The sequence below is a fragment of the Cricetulus griseus genome, assembly GCF_003668045.3.
Source record: "Cricetulus griseus strain 17A/GY chromosome 1 unlocalized genomic scaffold, alternate assembly CriGri-PICRH-1.0 chr1_1, whole genome shotgun sequence".
In the NCBI taxonomy this organism is placed as follows: Eukaryota; Metazoa; Chordata; class Mammalia; order Rodentia; family Cricetidae; genus Cricetulus; species Cricetulus griseus.
The window spans coordinates 76,562,222-76,583,576 of NW_023276807.1; the positions used below are offsets into that span (position 1 = coordinate 76,562,222).

The window sequence follows — 21,355 nt, forward strand, 5'->3', positions numbered from 1 at the left end:
TAAAACTGCATCTTCATGCATCCAAATACAAGAACATACATTGCACTGGCAGGCAAACTTTGTAGTCACCCAATTGGTATTGGTTTTAAAGATATGAAGTCATGGAGACCAGTTGAGACTTGCCACTGTGTTGTACGGCTCGAGTTCCCAAGGAGAGCCCATAAGAAGGACCCTAGCAGTTTTGGAATGACCACGCCATGTATGTGATAGTCACCAGAAACATCAGCCACAATGAAATAGAGCCAGCTGGGGTCTAAAAGACAGGCTGTGTATGCTACTGAAGGAGAGGCCAGATTGGTGAACCAGACACTGGCATTGTGGGAGTTTGGTTGTGCCTGTTTTTTCTATCTTGAAAGAAAAAAGGAAGGAAGGAAGGAAGGAAGGAAGGAAGGAAGGAAGAAGAAAGGAAGAAAGGAAGGAAGTAGGTAGGTAGGTATTTCAGTTTTGATATTTCAGAAGCCCACAGTTGAGAGCTTTTAAATTTTAAGGGGAAATTTTGGAGTTTTACAGAAAATTTAAAAACCTGTATATTTTTTAAGGAACAGCTTTTAGAAATATTTAAATTTATAAGACTATGGGACATTTTAAGTTCATAAAATGTTTTATATTATTAGTATGTGATCTTGAAAATAAATAAAGTTATGGCCACAACTAGGAGCACCAAACACTAAATAACAGACACTGGGATAGTCCTATCTTATGATACAATAAGACAATGACCTAAGCAGTCTGGGAAAGAGCTTGAAGCAATGGTTCTCAATCTATGGGTCACAATCCTTGGGGTCAAAAAGACCCTTTCACAAGAGTAGTCTAAGACTGTCTGCATGTCGGATGTTTGCACTGTGATTCATAACAGTAGCAAATTGCAGTTATGAAATAGCAAAGAGAATGGTGTTATGGTTGGAAGTCACCACAACACAGGAAACTACGTTGAAAGGGCACAGCATTAGAAAGGTTTAATAGGAAAAACCTACTATACAGACAAAGACCCCAGCTCCTAGTTATGACTGCAAGGTCTCCAAATAATAGATGGGGCACTGACCACTCCCTCCATCTCGACTACATAAATGTCCCAATGCCTCACCCACTAACAGGATCCTGCCCAAACAGTGGACAAGCAGGACACTGGAGAGGTTAACTGCCCCACTTTGCCTAAACAAAGTAAGGTTAGTTAGTTTCCTAAGTCACTCCTCCACAGGAAAGTCTTAGGTCTTCTGGGCCTGGCAGCATAAGACTGATGCTGTCCATGAACCTCTGTCCCAGTGAAGCTGTTGAGACCATGGGAACCTACAGTAACAGTTTAGGATGTGGGTAAGTGTCATTTAAATTGAAACATGAGTCATTTGTACTATACTGCCTACTGTAATTTATCTTTCTCTGATCTCTGATGGCATTGACAGATAGGCTAGCTGTAGCTTAGTCAGTTTAGCAGCAGCAACCAACCAGCTTCTCCCCCCAATGCTACAGTCACTTTTTTAGGTCATTTCATATGTAAAAATCAAGCCTTGCTTTTTTTTCTAGAGCTACTAGGTCTCCTGCTAAGAAAGGCAGACAGTTTTGCCTTGCTAAGAGGCTTCACATTATAGAATAAACAGATTTCAGATGTAACTTACTGTTTCTTTATTCAGAAGAACTTGCTTTGCAAACACTGCTCTCAGTACTATTCATGTCTCTGATAAATAATTAGACGGAAAGAAAAAGGTTTAAAGTCCATGCAAGTTCTGAGAGTCTAAGAAAATGTTTTAAGGTGTATAAAGGTCTGAGGATGTGAAAACGTACTTACGTTCTAACTGTCTAAGATAATGATTTAAGATGTGCAAATGCAACTATAAAGATATAAAAGTGATTTGTCATTAAAAAAAAAACAACCTTTTCTCATTTTATATACCTATCTCAGTCCGTCCGTCCATCCATCCATCCTCCCCTCATCCACTCAGAGAGGGTAAGGCATCCCATGGAGAGTCAAGGAAGTCTGGCACATAACTTTGAGACAGGACCAAGGCCGTCCCCACTTTATCTAGGCTGAGCAAGGTATCCCTCCAAAGAGAATGGGCTCCAAAAAGCCAGTTCAAACTAGGGATAAATCCTGTTCCCACTGCCAGTGGCCCAGAGACTGCCCAAGCCACAACTGTCACCCACATATACAGGTTTCCCCTGCTAAGAAAGTGATTTAATAGATGTGAAAAATGGAAAATGTTTGAGATTTCTTCCTCCCATCTACACTATTGTTATAACCAGATTCAAAAGGTCGGGATTTTAACATGGATCAAAGAAGTTCTGATAAGCTGCTATAGAGCACTGACTACTTACTATTCAATCACAAGCTCAAGGTTTTATATTTCTTTTGGTTACCTTCTACATATAGACTTAAAGGTGCTTCTCATCAGTCTAAAATCTTCTCTATCCTATGACTCAAGATGTGAGTCTATTCCAGCTGTTAGCTGCTTTTTCTACAATGTGATTTCAGTACAGATAGCAAACAGTGGTAATGCTTATATATCTAAAACTTTTTAAAGAAAAAGGGTTGCTCTGTGGCTTTGGAGTCTGTCTTGGAACTCACTCTGTAGACCAGGCTGGCCTCAAACTCAGAGATCCGCCTGCCTCTGCCTCCAGAGTGCTGGGTTTAAAGGCATGTGCAACCACCACCAGGCTACTTTTATCTCTTTTTGTAAACTAAATATTCACATAAGTTTCAGGGAGCCTGGGAGAATTTTATCCACCTCTATAGGTCCAAGGGACTGCAGAGAAATACAGACTAAGTTTCCCCCCAACCTGCCTATTCCTGGTGGTGAGATCTCTCTTCTGGTCTTGGGATTCCTTCCCTTCTCCAATTATTAGCCTGAAAGTTCCAAATAAAACATTTTCCTTTGGCCGGGCGTTGGTGTTGCATGCCTTTAATCCCAGCACTTGGCAGGCGGCTCTCTGTGAGTTCGAGGCCAGCCTGGTCTACAGAGCCAGTGCCAGGATAGGGTCCAAAGCTACACAGAGAAACCCTGTCTCGAAAACAAAACAAACAAACAAACAAACAAAAAATCCTTTAAGTTCCTAAACCTTTAACTTCTGTCTATGTATCATTAGATTTCCACGTGGCTCACAAACATCATCAAGAAATCAGCTTCAAACGACATAATGCTCCAAATGACTGTGAGCTCTGGACTTACTTAAAGCTGATGTGAACCAGTCTAGATGATATAACTGCTCCCTGTCTCTTCAGCTGGATTAGCTAGCCAGATTCTTCTGATGAATGCCTGAATCCCCTCCCAGATTTTGATTATCATTCCAGTCTTCTTTGGCCCTGACAATGACATCCTGGTTTCAACAGGAAGTAGTCACAGAATGTCTTCTGTACACTGTCCCTTTGTGGTGTGTATTATTTATGATTTATTAAAGTTTGCCTGAAGATTCAGAAAGCAAAGTAATACATAAACCATAGAAGCCAGACACACACCTTTAATCCTGGGACTCAGGATTTAGAGGCTGACAGATATCTGTGAGTCCAAGGCCACGAGATTGAATCAGTCTAAAAGGGAATTATAGTTCACACCTTAATCCCAGAACTCATGAGAGGTATATAAGGCAGGAGCAAGGTTTCAGTATCAGGCATTCATTCTCTAGCGGCACTGAGGAGAGGCAGCAGGATCAGCCCTTTCAGCCTGAGGTAGAGGTAAGAGCTAGTGTCCTGCCACTTTGCTTTTCTGTTCTTCAGCTTGAAGTTTGAACCCCAATATCAGTCTCTGGGTCTTTTAATAAATTAATAAATCTGTGATATGTTGTCCTCAACAGGCTGGTATGTTAGTTCAAAAGGAAGCTCCCTGGCATAGGGGACAGAATGGTGTATGACACATGCTCTTCTACCTATGGTGCCTATTAGCATACCAGAAAAGGTACCTGTTAAAAACCAAATACAGATCTATCAACACGAAGGTTTCATTATCCGAAATAGTACTACAATATGACAGGCACTCAACCTGCCCTATGCAAACGGAACTTTAAGAGTAATTATTGTTTTTATACAAACCATTCAAGAATCATTAAAATTAATCTGGCTGGGCCTTGGTGGCACATGCCTTTAATCCCAGCACTCGAGAGCCAGAGGCAGGTGGATTTCTGTGAGTTCGAGGACAGCCTGGTCTCCAGAGTCAGTGCCAGGATAGGCTCCAAAGCTACAGAGAAACCCTGTCTCGAAAAACCAATAAATAAATAAATAAACAAACAAATAAATAAATAAATAAATTGGCTGTACCAAAACAAAATAACATCCATCCACCCCCCCCCCCACACACACACAAAGTAGACCGGAGATAAAATAAATGATTGGTCCCCATTCTCATTGCAGGCTCCTCCTACATAGATAGTAACTGTGATGTCAACCATCACAGGGCCTTTAGCCCTTCTGACACTGCTATTTACTACTGGTTCTTGAAGCATTCATGCCTTAACTAGATGAAGGAAGGAAGGAAGGAAGGAAGGAAGGAAGGAAGGAAGGAAGGAAGGAAGGAAGGAAGGAAGGAAGGGAATATTCCCTTCTATTTTCCCATGCTGACTTGAATTTATTCAGCTCCTCTCTGTCCTTTCAAGGTACAATGCCATTGTCTCCCCTCCTTAGTTCTATCAGAATGTGCAGTAGAGGATAAAGGAATGAGGCCTGAGATTTCCTTTTTGCCTATGCCTGTAATTACTGTAAATGTTTCTTAACTTACATCTAGACAGTAAAGCAAGTGGATTCATGACATTAACATATAAAGACTCTAAAATCAGGCATAGTGATACACATTCTTTTACTAATCATGAAGCTGAAAGTCTCAAGTTCTACACCTGCTGAACTCTGTTTCAAACAAGAAAAAACAAAAAAAGATCTGAAGCCACCAAGGTGCTAAATGAATTTCCAGCTTCCTGAAGCCTCTCCTCTTTCTTACTTTAAATTTATGAGTGTGAATGTAACAGCCATCTAAAAAGTCATAGAAATGAGAAGCACATTATCCTTAAAAAAACAAACAAAAACCCAAGACCTATGTATGCTTAAGATAAAAGAACTCAAGTGAAAAGTTTTAAGCAGAAGAGCCTAAGTAAAGTTTTATGCCATTAGGAACATTCCTTCAAAGGGGATAGATGTTATAATCCTTCCCTACTGTCTTAAGGCCTACCAGTTCTACCTCTCTACTACCATCAGTGGCCTAGGAGCAATGGTCGTGGGCTGGAACCCACAAAACTATAGACCAAAATAAACATTCTCTCTGTATAAGTTGATTTAACTCATTCATCTGTTCAAGTAACAGAAAATACTATTAAACAAATATTCTAGGAAAATTTCTTAACCCTATCATAGTAAAATTAAACACAGGGCCTCTTCAATGACTCAGCACTTCCATAACAGTGTGCATACAATAAATACATGTACCAACAAAGACAAGTACCAAAATCCCACATCATGTTGAGCAAAAGCAGTGAAACACCAGGTATAGTGGCACACTGTGTGTAATCCTAGCAGTTGTGAGACTGAGGCAAAAAGATCAGGAATTCAAAATCATTCTCAGCTACACAACAAGTTGGAGGTGTCAGCCTGTGAGCTATAGAAGACCTTGTCCAAAATAAAAAGAGCCACCAAACATGCAAGAATGCATATTATGATTCCATTTTAAAGAATGAATGTTAATCTAAGACATCAAAAGTGATATACTGGAGCCGGGGCTGTTGGTAGAGGGCGTGCATAGCATACTTGAGGCCTGGGTTCCATCTTAGCACAAGGTAAAACTGGATGAGAAAACTCTCACCAATAATCCGTATCCAGGGGGTGAAAGCAAGAGGACAAGAAATTCAAAGTCATCCTTGTGTACATAGTCTGGTCTACATGAAACCATCTCAAATCTCAAAAGCTTAAATAAAATAAAACCCATCTACAAAAAAGAAAAAAAGATATAGATGAAACGAGAAAAGATTTAAGTTTATCAAAAATACTGGGAATATTAAATACTAACAAAAGCAGCTAGGGCTGGAGAAATGGCTGAGCCTCAAGAGTACTACAGCAGAGGACCTGGGTTTGGTTTCTTGCACCTATGTCAGCTGCTCACAACTGCCTGTAACTCTGGCTCCAGGGGGATCTAACACCCTCTCCTGGCCTTCCTGGGCACCTGCACCAGCACGGGAATGTGCACATATACACTCATAGCTTATATAAGCACATGTATTGCCAGATTCATTTCTGTATACTGAAGCTCAAAAACTCTAAAACTCTACTTGATACTTTTCTTAAAGAATGTCCATCCTCTTTCACAAGTTTTAGCTAGGACTAAAAATAATTACTAGGTATCTCAAAAATACTTTAACACCTTAGTAATACTCATAGGTACAAATTTTGAATAGAACATTTCTTAAACCATGCAGAACATACAAATGACAAGTCATCCATTGTGTTCCATCCTCCCACAGAAAAAGACAATACAAGTTAATAACACAAAAGTGTTTCTAGCTTCTTCCCCTCACAGCCTCATAGTCTGTAACCAAATATTTTTAACTTTTAAACTTAGGAAAGACCCTGGCACACCAGTAAAAGTAGTTAGTTAATAAAACATATGTTGCCATCAAAAGCAATTTACATTACAAGGAAATTTAAATTAAAAAAACAAAACTATATAGTACTAGCAAAATAAACCAAGAATCAGAGAAGCTAGAGCCAGGTGGGCTCACTAAGAAGCCAAGGATGACCTTGGCGTCTCCATCTCCAAGTGCCAGAATTACAGATACTGTCACATGACCAGTTTATGGGTATTAGAAATAGAACCAGGGGCTGGAGAGATAGCTCAGGGGTTAAGAGCACTAGCTGCTCTTCCAGAGGTCCTGAGTTCAATTCCCAGCAATCACATTTTGGCTCACAGTTGTCTACAATGAGATTTGCTGCCCTCTTCTGGTCTTCAGGCAGGAGGAGAAAAAGGGGAGAGGGAAAGGGAGGGGAAGAGAGAGAGAGAGAGAGAGAGAGAGAGAGAGAGAGAGAGAGAGAGAGAGAGAGAGAGAGAGAGAGATTGAGATTGAACTAGGGCTTCCCATGTGCCACCAAGCAATTCATCAACTAAGCTATATAGCCCCAAACCTAATTACTAGGAACTCTAAAGTTCTAATTATAGTCACCAATAAAGCAATGTTGGACACTTACTCCGACTTTGAGAGGACTCCTCTAAATCATTTTATTCCATTTTGCTCCTGAAAGTGTTCTGGCTTACAGTTTAGACCCTATCATTAAACCATGAATTTAATTTGAAGGGGGAGGGGGACAATAGTTCTAGTGTTATGTCAAAACACTAAAACTATTTGTGGGGGAGGAGGGGTGCGTGCAAACCTGGATCCACCTCTTGGGATTCCTGGGACCCTGTCACAGTGCACCATCCCTCTAAGGACAGGCAGGCATGCTGGCTCTTTAAGAGGAAAATTCCACCCAACCTTCCCTCTCTTCTCTTCTGCCCTCTCTCTGAGGAGGCAGCTCTGTCTGTCCTGTCTCTCTTTACCTTTTTTTTTTCTTCCATTATTTTCTTTCTTTTTTTTCCCATTATTTTCTTAAGGACACCTCAATAAAACTTTCAATGAGTCACATCTATAGGTTTCCCTATCTGCCTGCCCTCCATCACCAGTGGTCCTGCCACCTTCGGTCCCAGCTCGCTCCACTGTATTCCTAACACCAGCAAGATGGCCCCATCTGGTAAAGGCACTTACTGCCAAGCCTAGGGACTCGAAATTCAATCCTCTGGAACATACATGGTAGAAGTCAAGAACTTTCACATAAGTTGTCCTCTGATCTCTTCTCCCCCACCCCATACACACAGACTTTTTTTTTTTTTAATCTAAAATCTTACACAAAATGGTTTACACCTTTGAGCGAATTCCAATCGCTCAAAGCTTAGGATAGGAGAATTGCCATAAGTTTGAGTTCTACTTGACTTACATAGTGATTTCTAGGCCCAGGCTGGGATAAAATTAAGACTGTCAAAAACAATCAAATCAGGCTGGAGAGATGGCTCAGTGGTTAAGAGCACTGACCGTTCTTCCAGAGGTCCTGAGTTCAATTCCCGGCAACCACATGGTGCCTGGCAACCACATGGTGGCTCACAACCACCTTGAATGAGATCTGGTGCCCTCTGCTGGCGTGCAGGCAGAAGACTGTATACATAATAAACAAAATCTTAAAAAACAAACAAACAAACAAACAAACAAAAAATAATCAAATCTAGCAATAGCTCCTAAATAATTTAGAAGCTTGGCACACTGGCCTAAGCCTATGAAGTCAGCAGTCCAAGCACTTGGAAAGATAAGACAGTAAGTTGCGAGCTGGGCTACAGAGCAAGACTCTGGCAATACCCCACCCCCCAAAAGCCTTCAAGCTAACAATAAAATTTGGCCACATTAAACAAACTGATTCTAAAAGATAACTTCCAAAAGCTACTTATCAAATTGGCCTTTTCCCCAGTTACAGCTTTCTTGAACTACAGATAAAGGAAATAATTCTTTTCTCCCAACTAGCGAAGGATGAGTGGAAACTACCAGCCCACAAATAATAACATGGAAACTTATTAGTTATGAAAGCTTGGCCATTAGCTTAGGCTTGTTCCCAAGATTCTCACCCTGAGTTCCTCTCTCTCCCCCGAAGTCCTGCCTATTTCTTCCTGCCTGGCTATTGGCCATTCAGTTCTTTATTAAATCAAGCAGGTACCTTAGGTAGGTAAGGTAAAAACAGCAACACATCTTTACACATTTTGCTCAAATATCCCACAACAGATGAGTGCTATTTTACTTGGCTCTGGAGTAAAAAACGAAGAAAAGTTCTGAACATTCTAAGCAAGCACTCTACCAAATTATTCTAGGAAATTTCTTGAAATTTTTATTGGGTGTTATTTATGTGCTAGAAATATACTAGGCAACAAAAATGTAATAAATAACAAACAGCCTTGGGGTATACTGCATCAAATCACACAAAGTCATTTCAGTTTGAAGCATAGATTTTAACATTTACATGGCCAATTTACCCATTCACCTCTATTTTCCCATATTAAAAGACACTTTCTGAAATCTATTTTACCCAATTGTGGTAATTTGAAAGAGAATGGCTCCCAAAGGAGTGACACTATTAGGAAGTACAGCTAGGTATGGCCTTGCTGGAAGAAGTGTGGCACTGTTAGGGTGGGCTTTGAGGTTGTCTATGCTCAAGACATTCCCCAGTGTCACACTCTACTTCCTGCTGCCTGCATATCAACAGGTAACAGCTACCTCTCCAGTACCATGTCTACCTGCATGCTGTCATGTCCCACCAAGATAATGGACTGAACCTCTGAACTGTAAGTGAGCCACCACAATTAAATGTTTTCTTTGTAAGGGTTGCCATGGTCATGGTGTCTCTTCACAGAAATAGAAACCCTAGCTAACTAAGACACCAATTAAATCCGACCAAAGGGCTAGACATGAGCCTTCCTGGGGTAGACTTCCCAGGATATATATCTAGAAAGCCTTCCTCATTTTCCACAGACATAGTTAATTAAAAGGATTTCTGTGGTCTTCAGGAAATTTGGCTGTAACTACCCAGACAACATTCTATATATGTCTAATCTTAGCACTTAGGAAGATGAGACAGTTACTGTTACTTCAAACCCAGCCGGTATTATATGAGATCCTGCCCCCAAAATAAAATGGAGGAAGCTGGGGCTGAAGAGATGGGCTTAGTGCATAAGAGCACCTGCTGAGCACGCTCAAGGTTCGACTCTCCAGCACCCACATTAAAAAAACCAAACAAATAAACAAACAGGGCATGACCAAAAATACACTGTAGAGTGGGGAGGGAGCACAGATATAGTATGAGTGCAGGAGGGTCCCTGGGGCTTGCTGTCTGCCAGTCTAGCTCCTGGTTCAGTGAGACATCCGCCTCTGTCCAGAGCACGCACACACTATGTGCATAGGCATATGTTATTCTCTCATTCTCCTCTCTCTCTCTCTCTCTCTCTCTCTCTCTCTCTCTCTCTCTCTCTCTCTCTCTCTCTCTCTCTCTCTCTCTCTCTCTCTCTCTCTCTCCTCACTCATGAGCAACCTTTGGTAGCCCCTGACTGTAACCCTGGAACTACAAGAGGTAGAAATCAGGAAGAACCTTGGGATCCATTCACTGATCAGACAGTGTAGATGAGCTCTAGAAAATAAAGTGGGAAAGCAACAGAGGAAGTACCAACCTGTGGCCTCCACGTGCATTAGCAGAAGTCAACACACACACACACACACACACACACACACACACACACACACACCACCACCACCACCACCACCACCACCACCACCACCACCATAAAAGCCCCTAACCCTAAAAGGAATGTTTGCTTGTACCTCCCGCCTACCACATACACTGAAATCCTAATCCTGAATACCCAAGGTATTCTGGAGTAAGGCTTTAGGGACGTCATTTTTCTAAGCTGATGGGGATGCCCTTCTGTGTATATGTTTCTTTTATTGGTTGATGAATAAAACACTGATTGTCCAGTAGCCAGGCAGGAAAACAGTTGGGGTTAACAGACCAGGAGAAGGCTGGAGAGAGGAAGGCAGAGAGAGGCTGAGGGAAGAGATACCATACTACCAAAGGAGTAACATGCCAGATTATGGTTAAGCCTCAGCCTCGTGGCAATACACAGATTAATAGAAATGGGTTAATAATTAAGGCAGAGCTAGCCAATAAGCCCTAGCCACTGGCCAACAGTTTATAAATTTATATATATATATAAGTCTTTGTATGTTTATTTGGGGCAAAGCGGCTGTGGAACCAGGTGGGACAGAAACCTCCATCTTCATAATACGATCAGTGTTCTTACAAATAATTGGACCTCATATCTGTTCCTCCCTACAGGTGAAGGTGTAGGCAGCAATAGCTGACCGACAAGGACTTTCACCAGAACAAAGAGAAATAATTATTGCTCTAAAGTCACCCAGTTTATGGAATTTACAGCATCCCGAACAGACTGAGAAAACATCAGGAAGCCTCGTTCTTTCAGGGGTAAAATGGGACCCCCCAAAAAACAACAACAACAAAAAAAAACATAGGGTTGTTTATGAGAATTAAAGGAAATAATGAACAGAAAACACTTTGCTGACTGCTGGCACATTAGGTGTGTGGCATTGTGTCTATGATACTCATTCAACATTTTACCAATATTCTTTTAAGAACCTTCATGTTAGACATTAAATCGTTAAAAACTTTTTATTTTTATTTCTTGTATTCTCATAGTTCAATCAGTAATTTCTGATTATATGAGCTGAAGAACAGAAAGCAAAACTGTTATGCCAGTAGCTTTGATCTGTTTTTACCTATTTATCCAATAGCAAGCAGACTGCTTAGTGCCTTGTCAGTTACCATTATGTCTACCGGCTCCTACTGCAGCACCTGTCCCACCACAGAAAACAGCACACCTGTGCTGGAGGAAGAGCTCAGGCTCCCTCATCCAGCAGAGGAGCAGATACTGTAGGCTGAGGTGCACAGTAGCAAAGAAGAAGAGCTTTGTGTTCCATGTGCTGAGGCAGTCCTGGCTGCAGAGCCACATCTTACACCCCAGGTTTGCTTGTTTGCTTTGGAAGTGAAGCTTACTATTATTTTTGGTTGATTCCTAACTAACATAAATAATTCCTCAATTCCACAGTTCAGGCTGGCCTAGGAGGTGCTAAACAACCTGGTCTCAAACTACCTGAACCACCACACCCAGAGACTTCTTCCTACTTAATCCCCCCCCCTCCTCACTGTTCTTCTGAGGAAGCAGGCCTCTTCATCTCTCCCTTCCTCCCTCACCCCCTTCCCCTTGCTCTCCTCTCTTCAATCCCTTGTTTCATTGTGTGGTTGGGTTTTTTTTTTTTTTTTTTTTTTTTTTCTGTTGTTGTTATTTGGTTTTTGAGACAGGGTCTTACTGTGCAGCCTTGACTGGCCTGGAACTTGATATGTAGACCAGACTAGCTTCAAACTCAAGAGATCCACTCATCTCTGCCTCTAAGTGCTAGTCTTTAAAGCTGTTTGCCAACACTCCTAACTCTACTTATTTATTTTTTTAGAAATCATCTCAATATTTAGTCTGGGCTCAAACAAACCTCCAACCTCACACAGGCAACAAAGCCAGGAGAAAAACCTACAAGAACTTGGTTCAGATTCCAGGTTTATTACATAACGGGTGGATCTGACCAAGTTTAAGTAGCAATTAAATAAAGGCTTAATGACCAAATTTACTGGGAGGTGTTGAGCAATGAACACTAAATTGAGTCATATAGAACAGTTGTCTGTCTCGCTGAGTTGGACTTATTCTGTAATTCTTCCTGGTCTTGGACTTGCAGTCCTTCTTCCTCAGCTCTCAGGTAGTTGTGTTTACAGGCTTGTGCAGGCAGGCCTCGATTCAGAAAATTTTTTGTGTGTTTGGTTTGGTTTTTCAAGACAGGGATTCTCTTTGTAGCTCTGGCTTTTCTGGAACTGGCTATTGAACTCAGAGATGTACCTACCTCTGCCTCCCTAATGCTGGGATTAAAACACACCTATATAAAACTAAGTCATGAACACCCCATCCTTAATTAGTAACAAATGTGTCTTAATGATTATTTCCTCACCTTTTCGTCTTGACTTCTTACGTGGAAATTATATGGTGTAATGAATATGTAAATGAAATTTTGCAACTATCTCTCATTAAAAAAGACATGGGCCAGGGAGATACCTTAGCAGATAAGGGAGCTGGGTCACCAAACCTGATGGGCTGTCTAAATTTGATCTCTCAAGCTCACTAGCTCCTAAAACTTGGCCTCAGACTTCTCATGAGGAGTGGGAGTGTGGGGTGGTGTTGAGAAACGAAAAAAGTAAAATAAAAAGATTGTTTTAAGTGAAAAGATCTTAAAAATGAATGTTCTTGGGTTAAACGTATGGATTAATGACAGAGCAGAGTACACCCAAGTACACAGAACCCAGGATTCCATATCAAACAGCAAAGTCCTGATTGCAAATAACAGTGGGGTGGCTCATGCTTATAAACCTCAGCCCCAGCTGCCAAAGGGTGAGCTCCTAGCCAGCTGGGGGCTATAGCTTCAGATTATATATCAAAGGAACAAAATACCTACCCCACTTATAAACCATGCTAGAGGTAACTTTTCTCCTGCTTACATAGATAGCAAACATGTTAACAAGTTGTCATCTTGTTTGCTGGGGCCTCTGCAAAATATTCCCCTGGCCTTCACAACACAAACTATACTAAGTAAGCTATTTCAGAGGTTTGGAAGTGTTACAACTCAGTGATACAACACTTGCCTAGCATGCCCAAGGCTAGATCCCATTTGCTCACTGCATTGGTTAATTAATCCATCCACTCTTTAAGAATCTTCCAAAATAAGAGTGGAAGAAACAGCTCAGTGGTTAAGAGTACTGGCTGCTTTTTCAGAAGATCAGGGTTCAATTCCCAGAACCACATGGCAGCTCGCAATTGTAACTCCAGTTCCAGGGGATCTGACACCCTCACACAAACATCCAGGTAAAACATCAATGCAGATAAAATAAAAATAAACAATTTTTTTGAAAAAAAATCTTCCAAAAAACATCAATTCCACTCAAATGCCATGAGTGGAGAATCAAGGAAAATATAACTGCCCAAAATATGGAACTATATTTATGTTTATAAATCCTTGCTGTAGAAAACTTCTACTGCATTGCTAACTTAAAAAAAACTGGTGACATATTCCACTGGACAGCCTGTACAAGGGAAGAACATGAAACATTTCCAACAATCCTTGATTACAGTAGAATACTCTTCTCATACCCATTTCACAACAGCAATGGTTATTAGGTTGGCTTTTTTTTCCCCTTAGAAATAAAGCAACCACCCTGGGAGGGCCTACAGGCCATAACAACCAGTTGACCAAAAAACACAGGGCAGGTCCTCCAAGCTTGGAAGGAGCACCAATCCTGAAACTTTGTGTATCCCTAGACACCCCCCCTTATGCTGCCCTCTAAGATCCTTGTCTCGTGGTTTCACGGGGTCTTTCCCCAGCCATCTGCCGTGGTGGATGGATGAAAGGCCCCAGATAATGGGGTTAGCACATTAAACAACTGCAATAAAAGACTCATTGCTTTTACATCAAAATGGGCCTCTTGGTGATTTGGGGATCAGAATATGGGCACAACAGTAACTAGACTGTTTGTTCCTTCAAACTCTTTGGTTAAAGATATACACCCCTAAACACCCACAGGGTTTCTCTGTGTAACAGCTCTGGCTGTCCTGGAACCCGATTTGTAGACCAGGCGGGCCTCGAACTCACTGAGATCCGCCCGCCTCTGCCTCCCAAGTGCTTCCATTAAAAGGCATGTGCCACCTCACTCCACAGATATACTTTCTTTTGAACCCAGTATTAAAATGGATATAAACTACCATTCACTTTTAAAATTTTGAATGTAACATTAACAATTCCTTAGATTTGCTAATGCTTTGGATTACAAAGAACAAAAGACTAATTCTAATATTAATGAGTACCACTCCTAAATGCTGGGGGTAGAAGGCTGAAGAAGTAAAAATAAACTTCACAGTAGTAGAAGGAAGATATGTACACAAAAGCATGAAATTTGGATCAGAAGAGAAATGCTGAGCATAGACCAAATATGGAAATAGCCAAGTCAAGACTCCAAAAGGGAATCTGTGTGCTGTGTGCTGCTTTTAACACTCCAGCAGAGGGCTAGCTAAGCCAATACAGGGGCTTTTGTTGCTGCTGTTTACTTTCTGTTGCTTTCATTACTATGTTCTTAACTTGCTGTTAGTACAAAATAACTGTTGGTTTCTATAAGCTTCAGTGTGGAAAACAGAAGAGTTAAAGTTTGTATTAACTAGAGGAGAGGGAAGAGAGGGGAACCAGGTGCAGCAGCCAAGTGGCCAAAGGTACAAAATGGCTGGGTAACCAAAATGGTAGGATTATATAGGGAAGAGCAGTCCAGCCCACTGGGCTGGAGATTTCAGGACCCTGTGGGGGCTGAAGGATGCTGGGAGAACCTGGTGGCCAGGTTCAATTTGATGTGTTAAAGAGGCACCTCAGCCTTTAGTCCTAGGGTTGGAGACTTAGCAACTACAAATGAATCTGAATATCACTCAACAGAAAGTAGAAGATTCCAGAAGTTTTTACTAAAAAGCACCTATTTTGCCAGGCAGTGGTAGTGCATGCCTTTGATCCCAGCACTCAGGAGGAAGAGGCTGGCAGATCTTTCAGGTCAAGTCCAGCCTGGTCTACAGAGTAAGTACCAGGATAGCCAAGGCTACACAAAGAAACCCTGTCTCAAAAAAAAAAAAAAAAAAAAAAAAACAAACAAGAAAGAAAAGCAGGCAGGCAAGCAGCTAACTCTCAATTTTGTTTATTTATTTATTGTGATGTCTCACACTCTATAACCCACTACTCAGAAGACTAAAGCAGGAAGAGCACTGTGAATGAGTTCCAGGCCTCCCTAACCTACAAGGTGAGCTCCAAGTTATCCTGGGCTAGAGTCAGCGTCTATCTCAAAACAGCCAAATCAACCAAGCAAAATTTGTCCACTTCAATTAAGAACATGTACTTCAGGGTGAAGGTGTAACTGTGGTAGACCACTTGCTTAGTATATGCATGAAACCCAGGGTCCCAGAACCAGCAATGGGGGATGAGAATGGGGGTGGGAGGCAGGACAGGACAGCAAAAACCAAACCAAACAAAAATCCTAGATGTGTATTTCAAATACAATGGTATTTTATAATCCCGCAGCAGGTAGCATGGCTGTCACAAGTGACATCCAGCAAGGTTCCAGACCATCTTTAGCACTGTTAACTGCTTTTCTTGGTGCCTCAATGCAGGTGTTAAAAGTGATCCCAATTAAAAAAATATATTTTAAAGGATATATTTAGAAACCATATTTTCTCATCAAATTTCTTGGTAGAGCTATTCCTTTACTGGTATGTCCTGAATAAACAAAAATGGACGCTAAGAGAATGAGAATGTTGGAGCATCCTAAAGGCAGAAGTCTTTCACTACAAACCAAAGACAGTCCTGAACCGGTACAAACTTTAAAAAAAAAAAAAAAAAGAGAGTATTGAAAAAAGATTGTATGCTACCTCTACTATATGTCTCAATATTTTGATTTTTTTAAACAGAAGTAATTCCACACTCTATTTGCTACCCCAGAATTGAGTCTAATCTCCAATGGATAAAAGATAAGAGATGCCGAGTATAAAAATAATTACCAGTAAGAAGTCTTTGGACCTGATGAGATGACTCAGCAGATATGGATGTTTGTCACCAAGCCCAAAAACCTGACTTCAATCCCTAAGAAAATCACATGGTGAAAGGATTTTGACTTAACTGACTTAATGGAAACATATCATGGCACCAGTGCATGTGACACACTCATGCTGCGCGCGCGCGCTTGCGCACACACACATACACACAATATCAGCCTTTAAAACTGTTCTCTGCCCATGAGGTCTGATTATAGTAAACCTGAGACAAAGTAATGCAGACATAGGGAGAATTCAAAGTAATATCAATCACAAATTTTACAACTCGATATGGTTTGATGATTGTTGATAAATGGTATTCATTATATTACTGTTCTCTTCTGTATGTTTGGCATTTTCCATAATAAAAATCAACAAGATGGCAACCCTAAAGACCTGACTTTGATCCCAGGAAGCTAGAGTGGGACAGTAGAGAGTCCATCCCTTAGAGTTGTCCTCTGACTGCTCCCACACATACACAGTAATAATAAATTTAAATAAACTTTACTGAAAATGTATGAGGTAAAAAAAAAAGTTTTTGATTAAAAAACTTATTCAAATTAGAAGCAAAAGGGGCTGGAGAGATGGCTCAGCGGTTAAGAGCACTGACTGTTCTTCCAGAGGTCCTGAGTTCAATTCCCGGCAACCACATGGTGGCTCACAACCATCTAGAATGAGATCTGGTGCCCTCTGCTGGCATGCAGGCAGAAGATTGTAAACATAATAAATAAAATCTTTTAAAAAAAATTTAAAAGCAAAAATGAGATTCTGGCACAAAGAGCCATTTAGCAAATAAAGAGAAAACTGGCTATTTCTGAATAATTGCTGGCACTTGGGAGGTGGAGGCAGGTGTCAGGATTTCATGTTTGAAGCAAGCTTGGGCTACTAGAGATCCTGTCTCAAAAATAGGTTAGGCTAGGCATGGTGTTTCTTGCCAGTAACCCAACAATTTGGAGGTACAATCAGGTAGATGAACGTCATTCCTCCCTGATCTGGCCTACCTATCTCAGGATGGTGGTGGGGAGCAGTGGGGGGGATCATAACTGGTTTACATGAAGCACCCCCAAAATTAAGAAATATTAAAAGAGATTATCAGAAAAATAGTTTCTAGGAATTAGTTAGCCCACTAAATAATTTTCATTCACAAGACAACAGAAAGGCATGATTAAGTAACATTTCCAGAGTTGGTGGGAAGAATGAAATTTTCTATTACTACATTTCTTCTAGGAAATACTAAACATGATCACTTGAGGATTAAGTAGATGCTAAACAATACACTGGGCTTTTAAAAAGTAAGTCTGTGTGGGGGGGGGGAGCGTGAACCACAACTAACAGGTCACATTAATTTGACTTAGAATGGAAAAACACACGAAGATCATAGCATGTCCTATCAAATTAAAAATGTCATATAACAATGCAGTTCCGAGAATGAGTTTCCAGCATTTAACCACCATTCCACCTGATAGCACTCCTTGCTGGCTACTCACAAAAAATAAATAAGTAAATAAATAAAAAATAAATAAAAAATCACCAGCTATCTAAACAGCAATACTGCCCTCAGACACAGCACACTGTACCTCCCTCCACTATTATTTTTAGCCCTTCCTTAGTAATGTTACTTAAGCCAAAACAGTAACAAAATCTAGTGCAATTTACCAAACTCATTAAGCAGAAATTGGAAAACCATTTAACTATGCTCATAAATCCAAACTGGATATTTTCACACATTGGTATTTTGTACACCAAAGAAAAGTTGATTAATCCCCTGAAATTATCAAAGTGATTTTAAAAGGGTCTACACCCCAGCTAACAAACTTTATTTATTTATTTATTTATTTATTTATTTATTTATTTATTTTTACTGTGCTCAAGTTATACAAACACCTAGGGGAACACATGAAGAAGCATTTGAATTTTAACCACCTAAAAAGTGTTTTTGGTTTTGTTTGTTTTTGGCTAAAGTGATCCCCACACTTTTATGGATCCTTAACACCAAAAATCTCTTTAGATAAAAGATCTGTTTTGGTTTTGGTTTTTCGAGACAGGGTTTCTCTGTGTAGCTTTGGAGCCTATCCTAGCTCTGTAGACCAGGCTGACCTCGGAACTCACAGAGATCCGCCTGCCTCTGCCTCCCGAGTGTTGGGATTAAAGGCGTGTGCCTCCAACACCCGGGGACAAAAGATCTGTTAACCTTGACATTTTATGGTCACTCTAAGAAGAGCAAATTAAGTGTTTCAATTTTGCATCTTTTAATTAAAAGAGGGCTATTTCCACCCTCTCAGAGGGTATGAAAAACCTGTCAGAGGCCCCCTAATAACTAGTACATAAGAATTATCCCAGGGGAGATAACAGCCGACTATTGCATTATAAAATCCTGAGTCATCACCCAGTTCACTCAGCAGATTCTGGTAAACAAAAATGACGTGTCCGGTGTGATCACTCACCGGTAACCACATGCATAAACATACAGTCTCAAACAAAACAGCAAAATTCTTACATAAAAAGTTCTGCCACAGTAAAGGTGCATACAGAGCAAATGATCTCTCCAAGCATTTTGCCCCAGCATTACTTATCCCCACCTCTAATCCCACTGGCACTGTAATTTGCAGCTATAGTGTTCGCAGAATACAAAAGAACTCTGAAATTGAGGTTAAGGCCGTTAACATTCATCTGACCAAATCAATAGCACACAGTCAGGAGAGCTAACAAAGCCCTGGGGCGTTTTTCACTATTTTACTTAGAATCAGCAAAGTCTCGACCGAGGAAATGTCACAACAGGAACATACGCTTTCCTAGGATTCTAAGACAACATTCTCAACATCAACGTCTACTCAACCCTAGAATGCGCCGACCATCTATTTGAAACCAATCATTTCAATTAAATCCAGGAATCCAGAGGAGCACTCCCCCCCCCCCAACACACACACCAAACTAAACAGAGAGACAAGACACAGAAGACGGACAGACAGACGACACACGCGCCCGCACACACACCCCAAAACCGCTTAGTCTCGTCTCCCTACGGCCTCCTTCCCACTCGCAATGCGGTTTAGAAGTAAAAAGGCGTGGATCGTCGGGGGGAAAAGAATTAGAGGAAATACAGAAGTCAAGTCCGGAGTTGCTTCCCCAAAGACTGGACCTCTCTACCCCGCAGAGCTACACGCGCGCAGAACTCCAAGGAGAGCTCGTCGCTGTGTAGTACTGGGACCCGGGCGGCTCTCTAGAGCCGGGCAGGTGAAGAGGAACGACCGGCAGGACCCAGAAGAAGCCAAGGGGCTGGGCGCCTCCCGGGCTCGACCGCGGCCCTGGAACCCTGCCCCAGGCCAGCGCCGCCCGGACAGGACAAAGTTGAGCAGCCGCAGCTCAGACAAAGAGCGCGGGGCCGCCGGCAGCCTCGGCCAACTTACGTGGAGAGTTTCCGGGTCCAGAAGAGGCTCCCGGGCCACAGCTCCTGCAGCTGCACAGCCCGGCCCAGGTTGCTCTTGATCTGCGCCAGCTGCAAATCCGACTCAGCGTCCAGCCGCTCGGCGTAGGGCAGAAGCTTGTTGTACACGATCTCCTTCTGCGGGACGAAGGCCCGTGGGCCCAGGCCCGGCCGCCCGCCAGGTTCGGGGGGCTCCCCGCCGCCAGCCCGCTCCGGTGCCTCCATGAGCCCGGGGACACCCCCGGCCCGCCCCCCGGCCCCCGCCCCGCTTCGGGCTCCGCCTCGTCCGCGTCGCGTCGCTCTCGGCCCGAACGCTGGGCCCGACCGCTGGGCTGCCCGGCGCGCTGCTGGACTCCGCGCGGCGCCCGGTTCGTTGGCGGTGGCAGCGGCTGCTCTGCCGGGCCCGCTCCGGCTCGTCTGGTGACGCTGCAGCCGCTGGGCCCAGAGGTTCCGGAAGGGCCTCAAGTCACTTCCGGGGAGGGGCGGGGCCGCGGAGGAGGAGCGGAGGCAACTGGGCGGCTCTCTGCAAGCCCGCGGAGTTTCGTGTCCGCGGCTGGTTTCGCAAACATCGAGTGGGTCAGAAACAGATCCCGCTCTAGGAAGATCCAGGCGGCCTCCAGCACGCCGAGTACCCGCCCTTCTGGGCCAGTTTATGGAAGAGCAGCCTGTTTTCCCAGCTTGGGGGGACAGAAGAGTTCAGGGCCAGTCTGCTAGGTAGTGAGTTTGAGATAACCTGACTACTTGAGACAGTATCTTAAAAAAAAAAAAAGTTTATGGAAGAACCTACATACCCTGTAGTGCCCTATATTCCTCTGTCCCTGTTAAGCCCTCACGTTTCTGATATACACCCTGGCCACTGTCATTCCAAATAAAATAGTTATTCAACAAATATCAGTTGAACCATTTTGTGTGTCATCCTCTCATCCTAGGCTCCCATGTAAAGTTTAAGAAAGCCTAGTTCTGTCCTTATGGATTTAGAGGCCTGCGGAGCTGCAAGCTGGGAAACTAAAAGACAACACTTTGGTAAATACTGTATGTACCTAAATTTCTGGGAATTGTAACTCAAGGCGTATCACCTTCCTAGAAGTTAAGTTTCAATTAACTTGTAAAGTTGAGTGCAATGTTGTTTAGATAAAGAAAGGAGGAAGATACATCTTTCAACTGACAGATGAGCTGAGACTGCAGGTTTGTTTTCCAGTAATTCAAAATTCAGAAGAGAGCGAATGTATTGAAACTAAGAAATAAATGCTGAGGCACTGAGCTTGACCCTAAAAGTAACAAGGAATTTCTAAGCCAGGACACCATGGCATCACTCTGTCATCCCAACATTTGAGAAGTCAAAGAAAGAGAATTGTTAGTTTAAAATTAACCAGAACTAAAGAAAACAAAACAACAAAACCTGAGCATGGTGGTCATACCTGTAACCTTAGCACTTGCGCTTGGGAGGCAGAGGCAAGGGATTTGCCCAGAGTTAAGGCCAGCTGGTAGCATAGTTTAAGTGGTAGCCCACTTTTACTAGACTGAGCAGAACCTTGAGTTTCATCTCCAGAACTTCTGGAAGATATTTAACAAATAGAGTCATTGTCTCAAAAATGTCTAAAAGATGACAAGTGTAAGACAAACATAATAAAAATTTTTGTTTCTTTTATTTATTTATTTATTTTGAGGCGTTTACTGT

General features: G+C 42.1%; 1 protein-coding gene across 2 annotated transcripts in view; it reads right to left on the reverse strand.

Moving 5' to 3' along the window:
* Window positions 1–20,108, reverse strand: part of Psme4 (proteasome activator subunit 4) — a 105,219-nt gene extending 85,111 nt beyond the window's left edge. Inside the window, exon 1 of one of the 2 annotated variants that reach the window (XM_027387689.2) lies at window positions 19,661–20,108. In XM_027387689.2, coding sequence (XP_027243490.1) covers window positions 19,661–19,902 — 242 coding nt within the window. In that variant the 5' untranslated portion in view covers window positions 19,903–20,108. The remainder of the gene's footprint in view (window positions 1–19,660) is intronic. The other variant, XM_027387691.2, reaches the window with a different exon arrangement.
* Between the last annotated feature and the right edge of the window lie 1,247 nt (window positions 20,109–21,355).